This window comes from Dermacentor andersoni, chromosome 1 (assembly GCF_023375885.2).
Source record: "Dermacentor andersoni chromosome 1, qqDerAnde1_hic_scaffold, whole genome shotgun sequence".
Classification (NCBI taxonomy): Eukaryota; Metazoa; Arthropoda; class Arachnida; order Ixodida; family Ixodidae; genus Dermacentor; species Dermacentor andersoni.
In genome coordinates this window covers 134,848,647-134,868,318 of record NC_092814.1, presented here as the reverse complement: position 1 = coordinate 134,868,318, position 19,672 = coordinate 134,848,647, and the positions used below count along the sequence as shown (strand labels likewise).

Sequence of the window (19,672 nt, the reverse complement as noted above, 5' to 3'; positions counted from 1 at the left end):
TGCCAAGGGCACCGACCAACTTCTTCGTCGTTCACGCGGTGGCTATATATATATACATATATATATGTATATATTGTCACGTAGCAGTGACGATGAAGAAAGCAGCAAAACTGGGAATGACGAAACTAGCATTTTGTTCCGCGAACTTGTGCCCTCAAAAACAGGTTACACTCAAAAAACAACGACAGTGGTGAACACAGTCGGCATCGTCAAAAATCTCCTCAGCGGGTCAAGCGCGTCGACTTTTATATATTAGTCACTGAAGATTTCAGAGTAATCGGTGGTACCCGCGTGTCTTCCAGAAAATTCTGCACCATTCGCGTCGCGCATACATGACAGCACATTACACAAGGTTCGGCGACAACAGACAGCGAATAGAACCATCAATAACATTCGAGAAATTTCTGATACACGCAGGCGCGTCCTGCGCTGTGCGATAACATTTGTTAGGCGTTGAAAAGGGGTCACCGGAAAAATATAAAGTACACGTGTCAATGCCCCCCTTTCAAAAATCATCGTACCGATGCTAAAAATATAACAGGAGAACGAAAATTAAATAGGGCGCTTATAAAAGAAAAGTAACAAAACAGCAAACAAGCAAAGCCCCCCCCCCCCCCAAAGTAATACAGTATAAAAAAAAATCCATAGTTCAGCTATGCAAAGTCCCGAAGTTCGTTAGCGCTGGTAGAACGGCTTAAGCCGCACAAAAAGGACTTTTTCAGGTCATGAGCAGCGCCGCTGTGATAGCGAATTGCCGTCTGGCACCGTCTCACAGTCGAGTGCGCCAATGCGCCGGATGATCTTGTATGGTCCGAAATGGCGGCGTAATACTTTCTCACTAAGTCCTCGTCAGCGAATCGAGGCCCAAACTCAAGCACGGTAACCGGGCTGGTATTCCACGTAGAGTCGTCGAAGATTGTAGTGTCGGCTGTCCGTCCTCTGCTGGTTCTTGAGGCGTAGGTGGGCGAGCTGTCGGGCTTGTTAGGCGCCTGGAGATAGGTGGCGACGTCGACATTTTCTTTGTTGGTGACGTGCGGCAGCATGGCGTCGAGAGTCGTCGTCGCGTTCCTGACGTAAACTAGCTTGAACGGCGTTGTCATTGTTGTTTCTTACACCGCCGTGTTGTAAGCGAAGGTTAGGTACTGCGGGACAGCATCCCAGGTCTTGTGTTCGACGCCGACGTACATTGCCAGCATGTCAGCGAGGGTCTTATTCAGGCGCTGCGTAGAACCATTCGTCTGCGAGTGGCAGGCAGTTGTCCTTCTGTGGCTTGTCTGGATATATTGCAGAATGGCTTGGGTGAGCTCTGCTGTAAACGCTGTTCGTCTGCCGGTAATGGGGACTTCTGGGGTACCATGTCGCAGCAGCATGTTCTCGGCAAAGAATTTCGGCACTTCTGCTGCATTACCTTTCGGCAGAACTTTCGTTAGAGCAAAGCAGGTGAGGTAATCTGTCGCCGCGACGATCCACTTGTTTCCAGATGCGGATATCGGAAAGAGTCCCAACAAATCCATCCCAATCTGCTGAAACAGTCGGCAAGGTAACTCGATCGGCTGTAGCGATCGCGCTGGCCTCATTGGCGGTGTCTTGCTCCATTGGCAGTCGCGGCAAGTCTTGACGTAACGGGCGACGTCGGCGGTCAGGCGCGGCCAGTAATACTTCTCTTGTATTCGTGCAAGTATAAGGGAAAACTCGAGGTGCCCCGCTCTCTGATCGTCATGCAGGGCATGCAGGACTTCTTACCGGAATGCTGCAGGCACAACAAGGAAGTAGGTTGCACGGATTGGTGAAAAGTTCTTCTTCACGAGGACGTCATTTCGCAAGAAGAACGAAGACAATCCGTGCCTACATATCCTCGGAACAAAGTCGGTTTTGCCTTCCAATTACTCAGCAAGGCTTCTTAGCTCAGGGTCCGCTCGCTGCTGCTCGGCAAAGTCGTCTGTACCTATTGTTCCTAAAAAGGCGTCGTCGTCTTGGTCATCTTCGGGCGGCGGGTCCAAGCGAGCGCGAGACGGGCAATGGGGATCAAATTGTTTTCGTCCGGACTTGTAAAGTACAGTAATATCATATTCTTGCAATCTGGGGCTCCACCATGCCAGGCGTCCTGAAGGGTCCTTTAAGGTCGCTAGCCAACACAGGGCGTGATGGTCACTTATGACTTTGAACAGTCTGCCATATAGGTAAGGGCCAGATTTTGCTATAGCCCATATGATGGCAAGGCATTCCTTTTTGGTTGTAGAATAATTGCCTTCCGCTTTTGACAGCTACCGGCTAGCGTAAGCTATCACCCATTCAAGTCCATCTTTCCTTTGGACTAGGACGGCGCTGAGGCCTAGGCTACTGGCGTGACTGTGGATTTCCGCCGAAGACGCCGATACGGTGACTGCGTGTGTCGTTTGAGTTCTTGAAATGCGTCGGCCGGCGGCGTTTCCCACTTGAAGTCGACATCACATTTAATTAGATTTGTTAGCGATGCAGCGATGGGTGAAAAGTCCTTGACAAAGCGCCTGTAGTAGGCGCACATACCAAGGAATCAACGCACTGCCTTCTTTTGAAGGGCTACTGGAACTTCGCGATGGCAGCTGTCTTCTGCGGGTCGGGGTGTACTCCAGACTTGCTGATAATGTGTCCCAGGAACAGCAGCTCTTCGTGCGCAAAGTGACACTTTTCCAGTTTCGAAGTGAGTCCGAAAGATTTGGTTGTCTTTAGTACTGTTTCAAGGCGTCTGAAGTGCCCGCAGAAAAAATGACGACGTCATCCAAGTAGATGAGGCAGGTGTGCCACTTCAACCCTGCTAATACCGTGTCCATCACGCGCTGGAATGTTGCAGGTGCCGAGTACAGTCCGAATGGCATGCCCTTATACTCACAGAAACCGTCTGGCATGATGAAGGCACTCTTTTCGCGATCCCGCTTGTCGACTTCTATTTGCCTGTAGCCAGTCTCGAGATCCATCGGCGAGAAGTATTTAGCGTTGCAGAGCCGATCCGATGCCTCGTCTATCCGTGCAAGGGAGTATACGTCTTTTTTCGTAATCTTGTTCAATCTACGATAGTCGAAGCAGGAACGCAGGTTTCCGTCCTATTTCTTTACCATGACTACGGGAGATTCCCACGGGCTTTTCGACGGCTGCATGATGTCGCCGCGCAGCATTTCGCCGATTTGTTGCTTTATAGCTTCCCGTTCTCGCATATAAACTCGGTATGGGCTCTGGCGGAGTGGTCGAGCACACTCTTCGATTATTCTGCAATGCTTTGCAACTGGTGTTTGTCGAATACTCGATGATCCGCCGTGGTTGCTTAGTGGCTATGGTGTTGGGCTGCTAAGCACGAGCTCGCGGGATCGAATCCCGGCCACGGCGGCCGCATTTCGATGGAAGCGAGATGCGAAAACACCCGTGTACTTAGATTTAAGTGCACGTTAAAGAACCCCAGGTGGTCGAAATTTCCGGAGTCCTCCACTACGGCGTGCCTCATAATCAGAAAGTGGTTTTGGCACGCAAAACCCTATCATTTATTCGGAGAGGACAAACACATTGCCGACTTCCACAATTTCCTCGACGTATGCGATCGTCGGGCCCGTCTTGATGTGCCTGAACTTTAGTGCCTGAACACTTTAGTTTTTCATTCATGCAGTCGAGGGATCCCTCTTGTGACGCAAATTTCACGGTCGAACAGTAGATGTTCGTCGCCCTCGATGACGCCTTCTACGTCGGTAGGTGTTTCGGTGGTGACGGAAATGACAATGCTGTAGCGGGGCGGGACGCTGACTTGATTTTCGAGCACACTCAAGGCATGGTGACTACGAGAGCTCTGCGGCGGTATCGCTTGATCATCGGATAGCGTTATAGATTTCGACTTCAGGTCGATGACTGCGCCGTGTTCGTTCAGGAAGTCCATGACGAGAATTACGTCTCCTGAACACTTGCTGGCTTCTAATGATATGACTAATAAAAATCGTGCCCCTCGGTTAACCCCCTTTCTTCTCGTCTCCTGAACACTGTTGGATGAGAACGAAAGTAATAGGCTAGGAGCGGTTAGTAATGGTGATTTGGGCCGTGCAGATCTAAGTCGGCGTTATCAGGTGTCCTTCAGCTGTCCGAATTTGAGGGCCTTCCCATGCAGCCTTAACTTCAACTGGGCCACAAGGGGTCTACTCATCATGGAGTAGTCGGCTCCTGTGTCCACTAAGGCGGAGACTGCGTGGCCATCGAGAAGCACGTTGAGGTCGGTGGTTCTTTTTCTTGCGTTGCATTTAGGTCTTGGCGTCGCATCACGGCTCCGTCGTGTTGACGTGTGGCTGGAACGTCGCGCCGTCAGGTCTTGTGTTGTCGGCGTATCCTTTCTTCTAGGGTGCGTCGGGATGGCGGCGTCTCGTTGATGTACCGTCGAGATAAGACTTTTCGGCGTCTTCGTCGGAGGCGGAAGATGTTCGTCAGTCCGACGAACAGCAACCGCACGTCCATTGGGTGCTGCTTTTAGTTTTCCGGATATGGGCAGACGGTCCGACCCTGGGCTGGGCCAGTGTATGGACGGCGCTGTGGCGAGAGGTGGCGGCCTGGTGACAGCGAACGGGAAGGTCGTTAAGGGCTCCACTGAATAGCGGCGAGGTAGTCGGCGTTATCACGAGGGTCTTCACCTTCCTGAGGGTACTGTGCGTTCACGGCGAACCCCCGCAGTCCCATGTCGCGGTAAGGACGTCAGTGGCAGATGTGGCCGGCAGTGATAGCAGAGCAGATGGTGGTCGGGGGCTCACCAAACGTCAGTCTTCCTTGGAAGCTTCGCGGGGCGATGGGTTGGTGTGCTGGCGGCGGCGGTGGTGGACGACGCAACTGTGGCGTTACCGGGCCCTGGCGCAGGCGCGGAGGGGGAACGTGACGGCGCGCTACTGCGGCGTACGTCATCGCTTTCGGCTGAGACTGTGGCGATTGATGTACTCCAAGTGATTGTCGGAGCTCCTCTCGTGCAACGTCGGGAATCGAAGCCATTTGAAGCTGTGATGAAGGGAACAGCTTCTGAAGCTCCTCCCGCACCACCGCTCTGATAGTCTCGCGCAGGTCATCGGTGGCCAGTGCCGGCGACCAATCCGGCGTTGTTTGTTGAGTTCGTGCGGCAGTTGAAGTACCGATTCCGCATTTCCATTGTCTTCTCGATGCGGGTGGCCTCGCGAAGAAACTCGTCGACGGTCTTCGGTGGGCTTCGTACAATTCCGGCGAAATGTTCCTCCTTCACACCACGCATGAGTAGGCGGCCTTTCTTCTCCTCGGACATTTCCGGGTCGGCGTGGTGGAGTAGACGGCGCATCTCCTCCGTGAAGATCGCGATGGTCTCATTGGGCAGCTGCACTCGAGTTTCTAATAGAGCTTGGGCTCGTTCTCTGAGTACGACGCTTTTGAATGTCTGTAGGAAGTCGCTTCGGAACAGGCCCCATGTCGTTAAGGTGGCTTCTCTATTCTCGAACCAGGTCCTGGCGGAGTCTTCCAACGCGAAAAAGACATGTCGCAGCTTGTCGTCACAGTCCCAGTTGTTCAAGGTCGCGGTTAGTTCATAGGTCTCCAGCCACGTTTCTGGGTCTTCAGACGATGATCCATGGAAGGTTAGTGGGTCCCGAAGTTGTTGCAGCAAAATTGGAGACGATGGCGCAGCTATTGGTGTTGCTGACTTGGGTTGATCTCTCTGATCTCTTCGGGATGAAGTCCGTATTCAGGTAGCAATCCTTGCTACCTACGGCTAGCTCACTTGTCCTTGGCGACGTTGGTGTTGTCCTCAAGTTTCGGCCTTGGATCACGGCTGTGCGGGGCATTCGGTACATGAACGCACTAACACCTCCACCAGATGTCACGTAGTTGCGACGGTGAAGAGAGCAGCAAAACTGGGAATGACGAAACTAGCGTTTCATTGGGCGAACGTGTGCCCTAAAGAACTGGCTACACTCAAAGAACAACGATAGCGGCGAACACAGCCGGCGATCGTCGATAATCTGCTCAGCGGATCAAGCGCGTCGGCTTTTATACATCAGTCATCGAAGTTTCCAGAGTAATCGGTGGGGCCCGCGTGTCTTCCAGAAAATTCTGCACCACTCGCGTCGCACATACGTGGCAGCAGATTAGGCAAGATTCGGTTACATGAGACAGCGGATAGAACGATCGATACCAGTCGAGAAACGTCCGATACATGCAGGCGAGTTCTGCACTGTGCGATAAGATTTGCTAGGCGGTGAAGAGCGGTCAGCCGAAGACAAAATACACACACACATATATATATATATATATATATATATATATATATATATATATATATATATATATGTGTGTGTGTGTGTGTGTGTGTGTGTGTGTGTGTGTGTGTGTGTGTGCAGGGTGTCCCAGCTAACTTGGACCAAGATTTAAAAATACCCACAACCTCTAGGGAAATTGCACCAACTGCATAGTAGCCGCAGTCGTATGTACTTACGGCCAGAATTTTTTTCATCACGAAGTATTACTTCGTGCATTAGTGAACTTTTTAATTATTACTTGAATCGCAACCATATAAATTACAAAGTTGTTGGGCACCTCAAATAACCTCCGAATCAAGCATTTGTTTAGTGCTCAGCTTTGTCTCGTTGGTGTTTCCGAGAAAAAACAAAAGCGCGCGACACATGCAAAATACGAAACAGATAGGCGCTCGCGCGCCGCTACTCAAGCGCTCCCAAGCGAATCACCACGGATACATGGATTTCCTAGCGGCGGCAGCTAGATACAGGGCTTCACGCTATGTGATGGTCGCGGCAACAAGAGAACACGCCGCTGACGCATTGATAAGGTCCAAGTTAGCCGGGACACCCTATATATATATATATATATATATATATATATATATATATATATATATATATATATATATATATATATATATATATATATATATATATATATATATGTCATACTCGTCTGTGAAACGCTGTCTATGTTTAAAACACTGCTTAAAAAGAAAGGCATCTATTGACGTTTTTACTAGACGAACGTGTTAAAATCAGGGATTATCAAAGCAAACAATCTAACCCCACTGTTTCATCTTAGGTTTGTGTCAGCTACTTCCCTCTTAACGAGTTCAGGCCGCATTCCCAAATCAGCAGCTGAATTGCAAAATTATTGATTCATGAATGCTATGAGCGCAAAATAATGGAGGCACAAACCGAAGACAGAGACACTACAAATGCTGGACTACAACTGAAATTTACTTAGCACAATCCTGCGCTAGCAGTCAGAGCACGCGCGAAACCCGTGCGTGCCACTCATGCTTTGACTGACACGCTACATTTATTTATTTGCGGTGCCAACAGAAGTGGTGCTAGCGTAGTTATCGCCTTCATTTTTTTTTTAAATGGGAAATGCCTCAAACATCAATCTGTTAGGTTCTGATTTGAACCCGTATAAAACACGTGTGCCATCGAAAAGCGGGCCGCACTATCTTCGACAGTTTTCGGCAAAGATGTCCTGGTCCTGTCGTAGCCGCTTCTACATGCGCGCGGTGTTCTCTCAGCCGATTACTTAGGCTGAGAAGATTCGCAGATTTGCGTCTGCGAGTGGCACTCACTCCTCTTATGGAACATTAATCATCTTCAATGTTCTGCCCGTGTATGTCTATGCCAATAAGGCACTGGTATATTCGTTTCTTTCTATTTCTTGTGCCTCTGCGGGTGGCGCAGAACATTGCAGTCCTACTTCAAACTCTTAGAGCCTGGTAGTAGGATCTCAATATGCCACTAATATCGGCAAGAGCGCCTTTATTGCTCGACCTTTGACTGCACGTGTTAGTCCCGCTCTCCTTTCTCCATTTTACGAAGAGGTAGTGAGCAAGTCAGTGCCGTGAAAACAGAGGGCAGGTCCCTAACCTGCTCCAGAACAGACGCAGGTGTAGTTCCTTTGTCCTGCCCCGAGTGTCGAGAAGAGCAAGAACCGCACATTTCCTATCTCATGTGGAAGCGAAAGAAGCCCGACTCAGTACTCCGCCGCTTCTTGACCTATAAAGTGTAACTCGGTGGCACTGATCAAGAAAACGACGTGACTTCGAGCAAAAAAAAGGAAACGGGTTTCAAATGGACTCCTATAGAGTTCGTGCATGGCATTAACAAGGGTTTATATTTGCTAGAAGTATCACAATCGCGCCATCATGATCCTGTTATCTATTGTTGCTCTCTTCGTCACGAGAAAAATCCCAATAGCTTCGTTCCTGAATAGGCCCCATACATAGCCCCGTCTCACTCGTCGGAATTTCTCAAAAAGCGCAAGAAAGCGCTTTACCAATTCACCGAAATGAATTCAGCACTGCAGTTGTGGTGCTGTAGACTGCCGAAAATACTATATGCCTGCATAGACATCACCTCAAGGGGATGCTCGCTAGGGTGGCCTTAAAGGGCCCATGACCAGCCCACATAGAAAATTTTGGTTATACGCTGAAAGTTGCAACGTGCCATCGAATAAGTGTCCTACGCAACAATTTTTCAAAGAAGGTCAATATTAACAAAGATATAAATATTTGTAGTGGCGCGAGCTGTGATTTCAGCAGGCGAGCGTCACCGCCAACATAGGAATTCTCTCCACTTGCCCCATCTAGCCTCCACAAGTGAAATTCCTCCCTGTGTTCTGCCATACTGGAGCCGGAGGGTCGCGTGACGAATACTTGACGGGCCGCACCTTCTTTCTTTTTACAGCGAAGGTGTTAGCCTCTAGTTGGTCGGCATTTTTCGTGTTCGCGTCCGTTAACGAAATTGTGGGCCGATCCCGGTGACGGTGCAGGACAGGAACAGTGGATCGTACCCCCGAAAGGCAGAGGCTTCAAGCACTCAGCAAAGTGAAGCGAAGAGTGCATACATTATTTGGAATCACGCATACAACCTAATTAATTATGGGGTTTTACGTGCCAAAACCACTTTCTGATTATGAGGCACGCCGTAGTGGGGGACTCCGGAAATTTCGACCACCTGGGGTTCTTTAACGTGCACCTAAGTCTAAGTACACGGGTGTTTTCGCATTTCGCCCCATCGAAATGCGGCCGCCATGGCCGGGATTCAATCCCGCGACCTCGTGCTCAGCAGCCCAACACCATAGCCACTGAGCAACCACGGCGGGTCACGCATACAACCTACAGAACAACGTTCGTTTCAAAAAAGAACGAGCACAAAGCAAGCATTCGAACCATATAATTGATGATAAGGCACTCTTGATAACAATGCGAAGCGTGCAACGCTCCCCGCCCACGTTTCCCTGTGAAGATGACAGCTTCGCAAGCTGCCGAAGCGGCGGCAGCTTGCGAGCAGCGACGCCTCTAGCCTTTCGTATATGAGAGAACCAGCCCAGCAGGTGATTTCATTGTTGTAGGATCCCTATGGGTATGCAACGCCTAGTGCGGACTCCCGAGGAGCAGCAAAGGGAAAAAGAAACGTCAACACGACCAGTGGCGGCGTGCTGCTAAAATTACCACTAATCCCATTACTACTGTCATTACTCTAAAGCAATAAAGCGTTGCATACCCCTCTCATGAGTTGTAGTGGTGGTTTTCAAGAGCATCGCTGCACATCCACTTTCCCAAGGCCGGGACGGCAAGTCAGTGTTTTTTTTTTTTTATCTCACTCTCTCGCATTTTTGCTGAGTGGCACACTTCCGGTAACATACTCGCGCGTGACCTGTTGTGTTTGTCTCGTTTCGGCCTGCAGATAGTTTCCTCACTCTGCACGAGAACTCCTGATCAGTGCCACAATCACGAGCAATGGGGAAGGCGTGAGAGGATGAAAGAGCATGATCGCGGTGCTGGAACACGGTAGAAAATGAGATAGTTTCGTTCTCTGCGTGCACGACTGCACGACGTCGGAACAGGCAGACGAAACGGAAGTACATCTCTCTCGCTACGGTGCGAGGTAAAATAAAACGACGCAGACATTTCGTTTGTATGTTTTATTATTTCTCTAAACGTTAATTCGTCTATTCAAGCAAGACATAAAACAAATAGTTGACGTTGCCTTGAATAAAATCTTAAAGTCTCGTGTCGCTTTGAGCGACGTCACAACACTGTAATGTGCGAAGGCGCACGTGCGCGATGTACGTCGACTACCTATATCGCGATATACGTCGATATACGTCGAGGAGAAGGGCAAACGGCGTTTGGTTTGAAATTTAAGTTCTCTTCATGGCACGTATGGATGCAGTACTTAGCCGACGCGATCGCTAGCACGCATTGTATATACGTTGCGCTTGTCAGCTGAAAATGGCCAGAGCTGGCGAGGAGCCCTTTAACATTGGCCCTCAAGACCACCGTGAACCTAGGGGAGACATATGCCTGCACGGATGTAGAAATCAATTGTGCAACTAAGGCGAAGAAAGGACTTATTTTTCCGATCATTACACGCAACCTCTGTATTGGCTATCAATCAAGTTCAAATCAAATTATCGAGTTCGACGTCGCAAACCAATTATTGGGCTATGATGGTCGCCGTATTAAGATGCTCCCGATTAATTTTCACCACCCGGCAAGAGCTTTTTTAATGTGCACATGAATCTCAGTATACAAGTGCTCTTGTATTCTGGCTTTAGCGGATGCTGGTCACGAACCATTGATGACGCAAAGGTTCTCGTCATGTGCCTGCATAATACCATTGCGCGTAAACGAGGAGCTGATAGCATCGGCGCCTTGTCATATCGCCCATTCTTCATACCCATTAATAATAGCAGTAGCAATGGGCTTAGTGTCAGTAAAATATACGTACATTTTCACATTAGTTCGCATAAGCCTCTTGGGCTTTCGTCTAATCTAAGATTAGGCCGTCTGGGCAAGGAAACACTTTCTTCACCTTACTGCTGCTACCTCAACTGCTATAACATAGGTTTCTCACAAAAGTAACGTAACAACACGTGGAGCAATACCCCTACGGCAAAGGTATTACATTCGATATGAATGTGGCATGTGCCATTACACAGACTAAATTAATTCTGTTCCCGCTGTGCCCCAAATCCTACAAATGTGATGCATACGATGTATATCGTATGCCGACATATTCTGGGCAACGCAATCTACTCAATAAAAAGATAGAGGACAGGTAAGCATACAAGAGAAGAGTTCCAGCTCCAGCTCCAGCTCCAGCTCAATTTAGTTCAAGTGCGTCTGAACTGGACATTATACAAGTCTGTTTTGTGCACTAATAGGATTCAGAGTTTCCGGTCTCGCCTGGCCTCGTGTAGCACCACCATCAAGAAATTAAAGAACATGGGCCCTATTATGTAAAACTTCTTTTCATTTGTCATTGTTTGTCCCTCCTTTATTCGCTAATGTAATGCTACTCATTCCTTATCGTCTTTTCGGTCACTCGCTGCGAGGGGTGATAAGAAATAAAGTGAATCAAAGGAAACGAATCCTTCCATAATGCGACACCACATTGTAGTGTGTGATACGGCCACATTCATGATTCTGCTCAAGCGTTGGTAGAATTAGGTCTTCATGCCGCCAAGGCCACGACAATAGCAACCACATCCGGGGAGCAGTGAAAATAAGGGGAATGTGGGATATTGTTAAAATCCTACCTGTTTTCGCAACCCCATCATAAAATCTCGCACTTGTAGAGTTCAGTCGCATGACGTCATGCGCAGCGACAACAAGGTTATTAATGCGCGATGTTTTGCTGGGGCATCTGTAACATGAAAGTGCTTATTAGTTATGCACGATATGTTTTGTTTGTAAGACTAGGCAAGTTCGTAACGAACTGTTGCGAGAAGCACCGGCTAATACAAGCGTTCCCACCTTAAGAAACATGTTGGCTGTCGGCTAGATGAGTTATATCGCAAAAGCAGACCATGTGTCAAATCTGGCGAGACCAACGCCCTGCACGTAAGATTTTACTGACGTTTGCTTCGTGTTGTGACTATGTTAGACGACACCTGCTTTTTTTTGCTTTGTGCTAATTTAAGTTCGACAGTAGGACAATACCGTGACGCACCTTATGCCGGCCAGGGTCGTTGAGGGTCAATTGTGTTGACACTTCCCTTTTTAGAGTTCCCAAGACGACCCGGAAAAAGAACGCAGTGAAATCCTTTGTCTTGCGTGCCGCCTGCGCTGCAGAGCTAGCTGTACGCTCGAGCAGCAACAGTGCCAACCAACTCCACAGGGATTTCAATTTCCGCGTTTAGAACTGGAGTCGCAGGTGCCGTCTACAAGCGCAGTGCCGCGGCGCCGCTTGCCTTTTCTTTATGGCCGCGTCTTGCTTCGGCAAACAGTCTCAACTTTCTGTGGCCGACCACGCCGCTGTAGCAGCGGCGAGAACTACTCTAGCGGACACGCGAACGACCCCCTTTTCGCACTTGCTGTCGGCTCCGCCGCAGGACGTGCCAGCGGCAAGACGATTTAGGAAGTCCTGACGGCGGATACTTCGAGCTGATGTCAGCCGAGGTCAGAAGGGAGCACGGCGTTCGCTTTGAAGGCGCGCTGAATAGCTTCGCCCGTGCCATGTCATCCTCGATTTAAGCTTTCGTGCTCACTCTCTCTCGTGTTTGTATTATCCGGGAACAACTTACGCATGACTGTTCCCTGCGCCTGTCTACGCATCTTTTCTGTTTCCCTCGCCTTTCGCTTCGGTCGGTCTGTTTGTCGTTTGAACGCCACTGAGGCTGAACGGGGAAAATGCACACACGTCGCGCCGGAGTTTGGCCATCCCTCTCGGCCCTGCAGTATACATATCCACATAGTTACTTTTTTGTATGTATGCGTACGTGGGCACAAGTTAAATGCTACTTCTGTTTAGCCAATGGCGGAAACAGGAACAATTTACCTTGTCCACAATACATGCGCAATGAAGAGTGCCTTTTGACGCCGCTCCCTAGTGATGGGCTCTTCATCAGACAATTTCGACAATTTTTGAGCCCCTAAAAGCGCAGATACGAAAAAATATTGTCGCAACGTCAAAATAGGGGTTCTAGAGCAGGAGGCACAGCAGCAGGGCGGTGTTTTAAATATGAGCGCAACCGCGACTTCTTCACTGCGGTTCTACAAACACGCTCATGCACACTCGCGTTGTCCTCTTCTACGGAGTACAGGCGCGGCATTTGCGTCCCCCCGAAGGAAGCATCGTCCCCATGCGCAATTTAAGCATATGAGGGCGGGGTATAATGGCACAGAGTTAAACCCGCAAGAAAATAAAAACAAGAAAGACAAAAATCAAGTTAGTTCGACAGGTATGGCTTCATTCCTACCACATGCACCACTTCAGGTAAGTGCTTGCGGCGACTTTAACTATTGTCACTATCAGGAACGACCTCGTAATTCACGTCACTCAGGCGGCGGATCACTCTGTACGGCACAAAGTGCCGTCGTAGGAGTCTTTCGGAAAGTCCACGATGGCGTATGAGTATCCAGACCCATACTTTGTCACCGGGAGTGTGGAAAACGAACCTGTGTTGCAGATCGTATGGTTTCGCATATTGGCCTTGCTGAATGCAGATACGTACGCGGAGAAGCTCCCAGGCTTCTTCGGCGTGCTGGGTAAATTCGTCAACGTCGGTAGATATGTCATCAAACTCGTGCGGCAACATGGTATCCAGCGTTGTCGCGGCTTCGCGACCGTGAACCAAGCTGAATGGTGTCAATCCGGTACATTCTTGTCGAGCGGTATTGTAGGCGAAGGCGACGTAAGGCAAAATCTGATCCCACTTCTTATGTTCCACGTCGACATACATGCAAAGCATGTCTGCGAGGGTCTTATTAAGACGCTTGGTTATAGTCCGTTCCTCTGGGAATGATATGCGGTTGTTTCCCGGTGACTTGTACCAATGAGCCTGAGAACCGAGTCAAGGAGTTCAGCAGTGAATGCAGTTCCCCTGTCTGTGATGATGACTTTTGGGGCGCCGTGCCTAAGGACGATGTGTTCGATGAAAAAATGAGCGGCTGCGGCTGCCGAGCATATAGCTTGGAGAACAGTGAGTAACCGGCTTACGTGCTCCTCAAGTGTAGCTGAGAACACTATGACGTCGTCTAGATAGACCGAGCATATTTGCCACTTCAGACCTGACAGTACAGTGCACACTAAACATTTGAACACCCTTATGTGTGTTAAAAGGGGTGTTTTCTGCATTTACATCCATGCTCACACCCTTTTAGCAGCCTTTTCGGCCAAAACACTCTATCGTAAGTATACCACACATAAGGTGGGACTTTGCTAAAAGAAGGGTGTTAAATCGACCACTGAAGGGTGTTGAACGCATTGATGCATAAATCTGGGTAACGTGTACACGTCCGCACATTGAGCAATGTGTTGATGCATTGCATTTTTAATGCGAAAGCATTTTATGTCATTTCAGGTAGAAAAGCTAGCGTTCTCCGCAACAACAATCGATATGGGACCTTGCTCATGCAAATCTTGCTATTTTTCTTGAAAGCATTCAGAACCGCGCCGCCCGTTTTATTCTTTTAATTTATTCACGTCATTCTAGGGTCGCGTTCATGAAAAGAACACTAGGTATACCTGACCTTTGGTGATGTCGCAAGTGCTTTCGTCTCTGTCTTTTTCATAGGATATGCTACTTTAACTCTTGTCTTAAAGAAAATCTTTTCACCACACCAAGTTATATCTCGTCTCGCATCGACCATCAACACAAAATTGATGTCCCATTCTACCTTTTTACCAAGAACAGCCACTGAATGGAACCGCCTTCCCGCCTCCACAGTCTCAATTTGTGACACCACTAATTCAACATCGCCGTTCAAAGTGTCTTATAGTTTGATTTTCTATTCTTGCCCTGTACTGCAAATATTGTATATTTTCACACTTCCTTCTGTTGTGCCTACTATAGTCCTTGAATGTATGTATAATAAATAAATAAATAAATAAATAAATAAAATGTGACTTCATCAGCGTCTTGTATGACGTCAGTAGTGATACAGAAGGTAGTAAATAGAACAACGCTAATTATAAGTAATTATGGGTAATTAATGTGAAATAATGTGAATTAGGGGGTCATAAATTGGATTAAGGTTCGTACAAACTATAGCAAGGTGGATTACGGCAGATTAAGGTAGAATTGGGAAGGACACGTGACAATGTATGAACTCACGTATCACGGTCACGTGATAAATTGCAAGTGTACATCCGTGAAGTCATTAAGCTTTCGCATTCCTAAGTAACTGTCGATTTTTTTTTTCTACGATTCTGATGTTACTGGCATGACGGCCACTCCAAAATGTATCATCCAGAAAAAGTCCGCACTTTCACTTACAATGTAATTATCATTATATTTTGCGCTCACAGTAATATTATCAGGCAATTAAACACTTCTAACGCAAACTTCAGTAACAAAATGAAAATGTGCGAACAACTTGCACAATTCTGCACGAATATTTCGGTGCCCAACAAAAAGTGGCGAAATTAAAGAAGCTGTCTGGGATACATTGCTGAACAAACAGGGACGTGCTGTTAGCCGAGCCTCTGCTGTACAATGGCATCATCTTACAATTTGCTTGTTGAAGCCATAAAGAAGACCTTTATAGCGGCGACATCACGCTGGAAGTTCTCAAACCCAAATCTCCACGTACCTTGCCTAAGTTATTCAGAGCTTTACTAAGCTACTCATCTGCTTTCTAAGCACATCCTCTGACACAGTTTGTAAGGCTTAGCCTATATATTAGGGGCTGGTGTCGTCAAAGCTGTAATTGCTTATCCACAGCATGCGCTCTTACAAACGCAGTCTTTAGTCTCCTCATGAATGCTTACGCTTCGCCGTCGCACGACCAAGATGCATGCGTCTTTATCGAGCCACGATCTCGCTGAAACCACGCTGTGCTTCGCAAGGTTGCTTCATTCGGACGCCGCGAGTAATCTAATCGCACCAGCAGAAGAGCGCCGATCATCTCGCTCACGATCACGATTTGTGTGCTGTACCCACAGTGATGCGGAACAGACTGCGTCTCCCCAAAAATGCTCGGCACGATACGTAGTAGCAACTACCAGCTCATCACTCTAGTTAGAGACCACAACGAAACAGCAGCAAACAGGCGGCCATGCGAGCAAGCAAACCTGTCAGAATAAACGGGTAGCAGCAGATGTTTTTATTTTATTATTCGACTGACTTCGGCGCTGCGCAATGTACGTGGCCCTACGCGGCCGCTCCCTGCCCAATGAAAAGCGACCTGAAGTGACGCGACGATGCTGTACCATCACAGACATGGCCACAGACAACTAGGCGCGCGGCAGGACGGGAAGGCCTGCATTGGCCTGCCTCTGCATTGTTGCATTCGCTGCTGTTTCTAGATGAAATGCATTGTCTCGTTTTCGCCTGTGTTCGCGTCTCGCACTGTGCGAAATAATTTTAAACGTGTGATTAGTTTTGTGCGCGGTGTAGAAAAAGATGTGGCCCGTGCTTTGTGTATTACTCGTGCCCCACTTCAAAGCAAAGCGTTCGTACGCACTGGAAGATTGATCCACGGAGGCTGAAGAGAGCAGTTGCAACGTGCCCGGTGTCGGCGATCGCTAGTACTGCCATAGTGGCAATTTTCAGGCAAGGGCCCATTTATTTCGTATTTGTTTGGTGGGTTACGTGTTATTGTTCGCTCTAGAAGTATCTCACTGTGATTTCGTAGCATAATTCACTAATGTAAGCGCAAGAGCAGCTGCGCTCGTAGTAGGGCAAGTTAACTACCTCGATAGCGCCCCGTGTGGCTAATGTTTGTCAAACGCACATCGGGCGTGGTGCGCCTGCATAGTTCCGCTTTGTTTCTCAGCGCCTGAACGTATTTAGATGTGATTCTCTTTTGCATTCAGCGCATCTTGTTGTAATACGGTCGTTTGCACTTAAGTGAAATATGGTCGGCCACTTTTGCGTCGCGCAGAAAAAGGACGACTGGCTTTGCCACCTTTCCAAAGAACCGGCGCGGTATTGATTCGCCCTGGCGCGGTCGCGTGCTGCTGTTGCTGCTTGCCGAACACTTTCAGCATGTTTTCGTCCCGCTTTGTGCGTGTGTGTGCGTACTTGCCGGTTTGTATGTGCCGGCGTGTTTGCGTGTGTCTAGTGCGTACGTGTTTTGTGAGCGTGTTTGTGTATGCGTGCGTGTGCGCGCATGTTTCTGTGTGGGTCGCTGTGTGTGCGTGCACGTGTTATCGTGTCCGCCTGCATGTATGTGTGCTTGTTTGTGTTCATCGATGTGCGCGTGCGCGCTTTTGTGTCCGCGCTTTGAGAGTGCGTATATTTGTGCTTGCGTGCGAGTGCGTTTTGTGTGCGTGCGTATGTATTGCATAAGGTCGCTAGAGTTCTACTCGCAATAAAACTCTTCAGATTTGGTGCAGCGAGTGTTCCTGCCTGAAAGCCGAGTTTGGTTTCAAGCCATCCTGGACCGCTGCTGTATGAGGCGCCGTTTCTAGGGAGGACGAGTGGGAAGGCGTCAGGTGTACGCTTCCTTCTTTTTTCCTCCTCTGCCCTGATGAATCCATGACCTTGATTGTTATTGTGAAAGGAACGTTACATCCAGAGCATAAATGAACGATTAAGAAATCTGGTAGTGTGTTTCGCCATTACACTAATTTTGATCTTAAAGCGTGGATTTCCCATTAGCCCACATTTCCCTTGATGTAGACATCCGCTGAAATTGTGAATGGTAGGTGATTCGAGACGTTCTACGTATATAGAAATTGGCTTCAGGAGCTTTAATGAATTTGAAAATTTCAAGTGTTGCGCTTTATTGGTATCATATACAAGCTTTAGGTCTCTCTGGGTAGTTTGCCTGCCCTTCGAGAGGTGTCGCCTATAGCCCTATTGAAATTCGCGACTGCAGTTTGGAGCACTGTGGAAGCTAGACGGCTTGCCCTGGCTGTCTGGAAGTGTAGCTGGAAGTGTAGGTAGAGGAGTATGGGGTTGGTCAGACAAAGGCTTTTTTTATGCCTTCGTAGTAGGAGTGTCAAAGGATAAAAAAGTGCATGTGTGTCAAGCGTGGGAAGCTGCTCATGTGGTAGAAGCTTGCGTGTGCGTGTGCGTGTGCGTGCGTGCGCGCATGCGTGCGCGTGTGTGCGTGTGTGTGTTGTGTGTGTGTTGTGTGTGTGGGGGGGGGGAATTCACTCCCCAAAAGGGATTATGTGTGTAAGTGAGCTACTTCGTTGCTGGCGCAATTTGCCAAGAATTGACAAGAAAACACAATAATCAATTTACCTTGAAATAATAGACTATGCAAGGCATGCTGGCACAGTGGCGACCGCAGCATATGAGCATACAAACATGCAGCTGCGTGACAATCTTAATGCATGACTGCAACATCTGGAAGGAGGCTTGCTTGTTTTTCAGGAAGCAGCACTAATTGCGTATTTCGGCTTTTCTAGTGCAAACCAAAACGAGGCTCATTGCCAGTGATCGTTTTTTGTTCTAATAGCATTTGTTCATCTTGAACTTAGAGCGGCATTTCTTGCAGGTCATGCAGATGATAGCAGCAGTTTCACAATGCCCAGCCTTGGTGCCCTCCATCAAGAACAAGCCACTTGCATTCTCCTTCAGACAGATGTTTGACGTCTTCTTGGACGCAGTTATGAAGACAACGTTGTAAGTAGATATAGGCGTGTAGTTTAATATAATAAGTCAAGATTTAATTTAGAACTCTTAGGCTCCTTGGCGGTCTAAGCTTCATATCATGTACAGTTGTGCGTGGTTTTAAATATTGCCGATGGTACAGTACATACTGCCGGTATGACTGCTGATCCAAAGTATACACTTGCATTTTCTGATGGCCTTTCATAATGAGGATTTTCTTTGTGCAATAATATTCACAGAGTGGGACATTGCAGCATCATAGTGTTTATTGTGCATTCAGTGCTAATGTCGTATGATCTTCCTGCTACAAATTTATTTGCAGGAAAGGAATATTTGTTTACTCTCTGCAATGAGCTTCTTATTTGCTCATTGCATTACAGTCTTCTACCTTTAATTTATTCCGATATAATTCTGAAAACGTTAAAATTTGAGCTGTTTCTATTTTGAATACAATATCAAAGCCAAAATGCGCCGGATTGCAATCTAGACTGCAAGGGAATTGAAGAAATTACAAGAAAGCAGGACCTCTCTTGGGCGTTAAAGGAACGTTTCAACAGGCAATGTGCCTATTTCTTGTACTGTGCTAGCTGTTCATGAAAATTGCAAGTATATTTCATTTCAAACAATTTTGCAGCAACTAGCAGGCCTATCATTGTCTCTAAGCACAACCTTTCCTCATTTGCATCATGAAAATCCTGTTTAATTGGGACAAGTCTTGAAAAATGAATGTTCCATAATTTTGAAACTACACAAAGTATTAGTTGGGGCTAGACAGTTTTCAGACTTTACCATGTTGAACCTAGCCATTACAAGACGAGAAAAAAACATGCACAGGAGCACTCATTCAAGCAAATGCAATGCTTATGGTCATTTTCCACGTGGCAAAATGTACTTTTAAGTGAGAGAGGGTGGGTAGCCAATTTACAACCATTGCGACTCATACGAGTAGTGGCAACACAGGATGAGAAATGATTGTGGCTGTACGGTTCATTGAATATGTGAACACTTCTATACACCCCCCCCCCCCCCCCCGCCCCCAGTGAGGGGTAACCGTGCAATGTGTTTTGGTCGGTAAAGATGAGTGTTTTAGCAGACAAGAAATTTCAGGTACTAGTTGAGAAGCTACAGGAAGAAGGACCATGTAATA

The 19,672-nt window shown here is 47.9% G+C and overlaps 1 protein-coding gene across 5 annotated transcripts in view; it reads left to right on the top strand.

The window, feature by feature from the left end:
- The window catches only part of LOC129380595 (uncharacterized), a 312,042-nt gene that overhangs the window by 126,476 nt on the left and 165,894 nt on the right, over positions 1-19,672 (top strand). For 3 of the 5 annotated variants that reach the window (XM_055062070.1, XM_055062073.1, XM_055062072.2), the window contains exon 2: positions 18,410-18,537. In XM_055062070.1, the coding sequence (XP_054918045.1) occupies positions 18,410-18,537 (128 nt within the window). Of the gene's footprint in view, positions 1-9,284; positions 9,582-18,409; positions 18,538-19,672 lie in introns of those variants that run through there. The other 2 variants (XR_011892200.1, XR_011892201.1) reach the window with 1 other exon arrangement.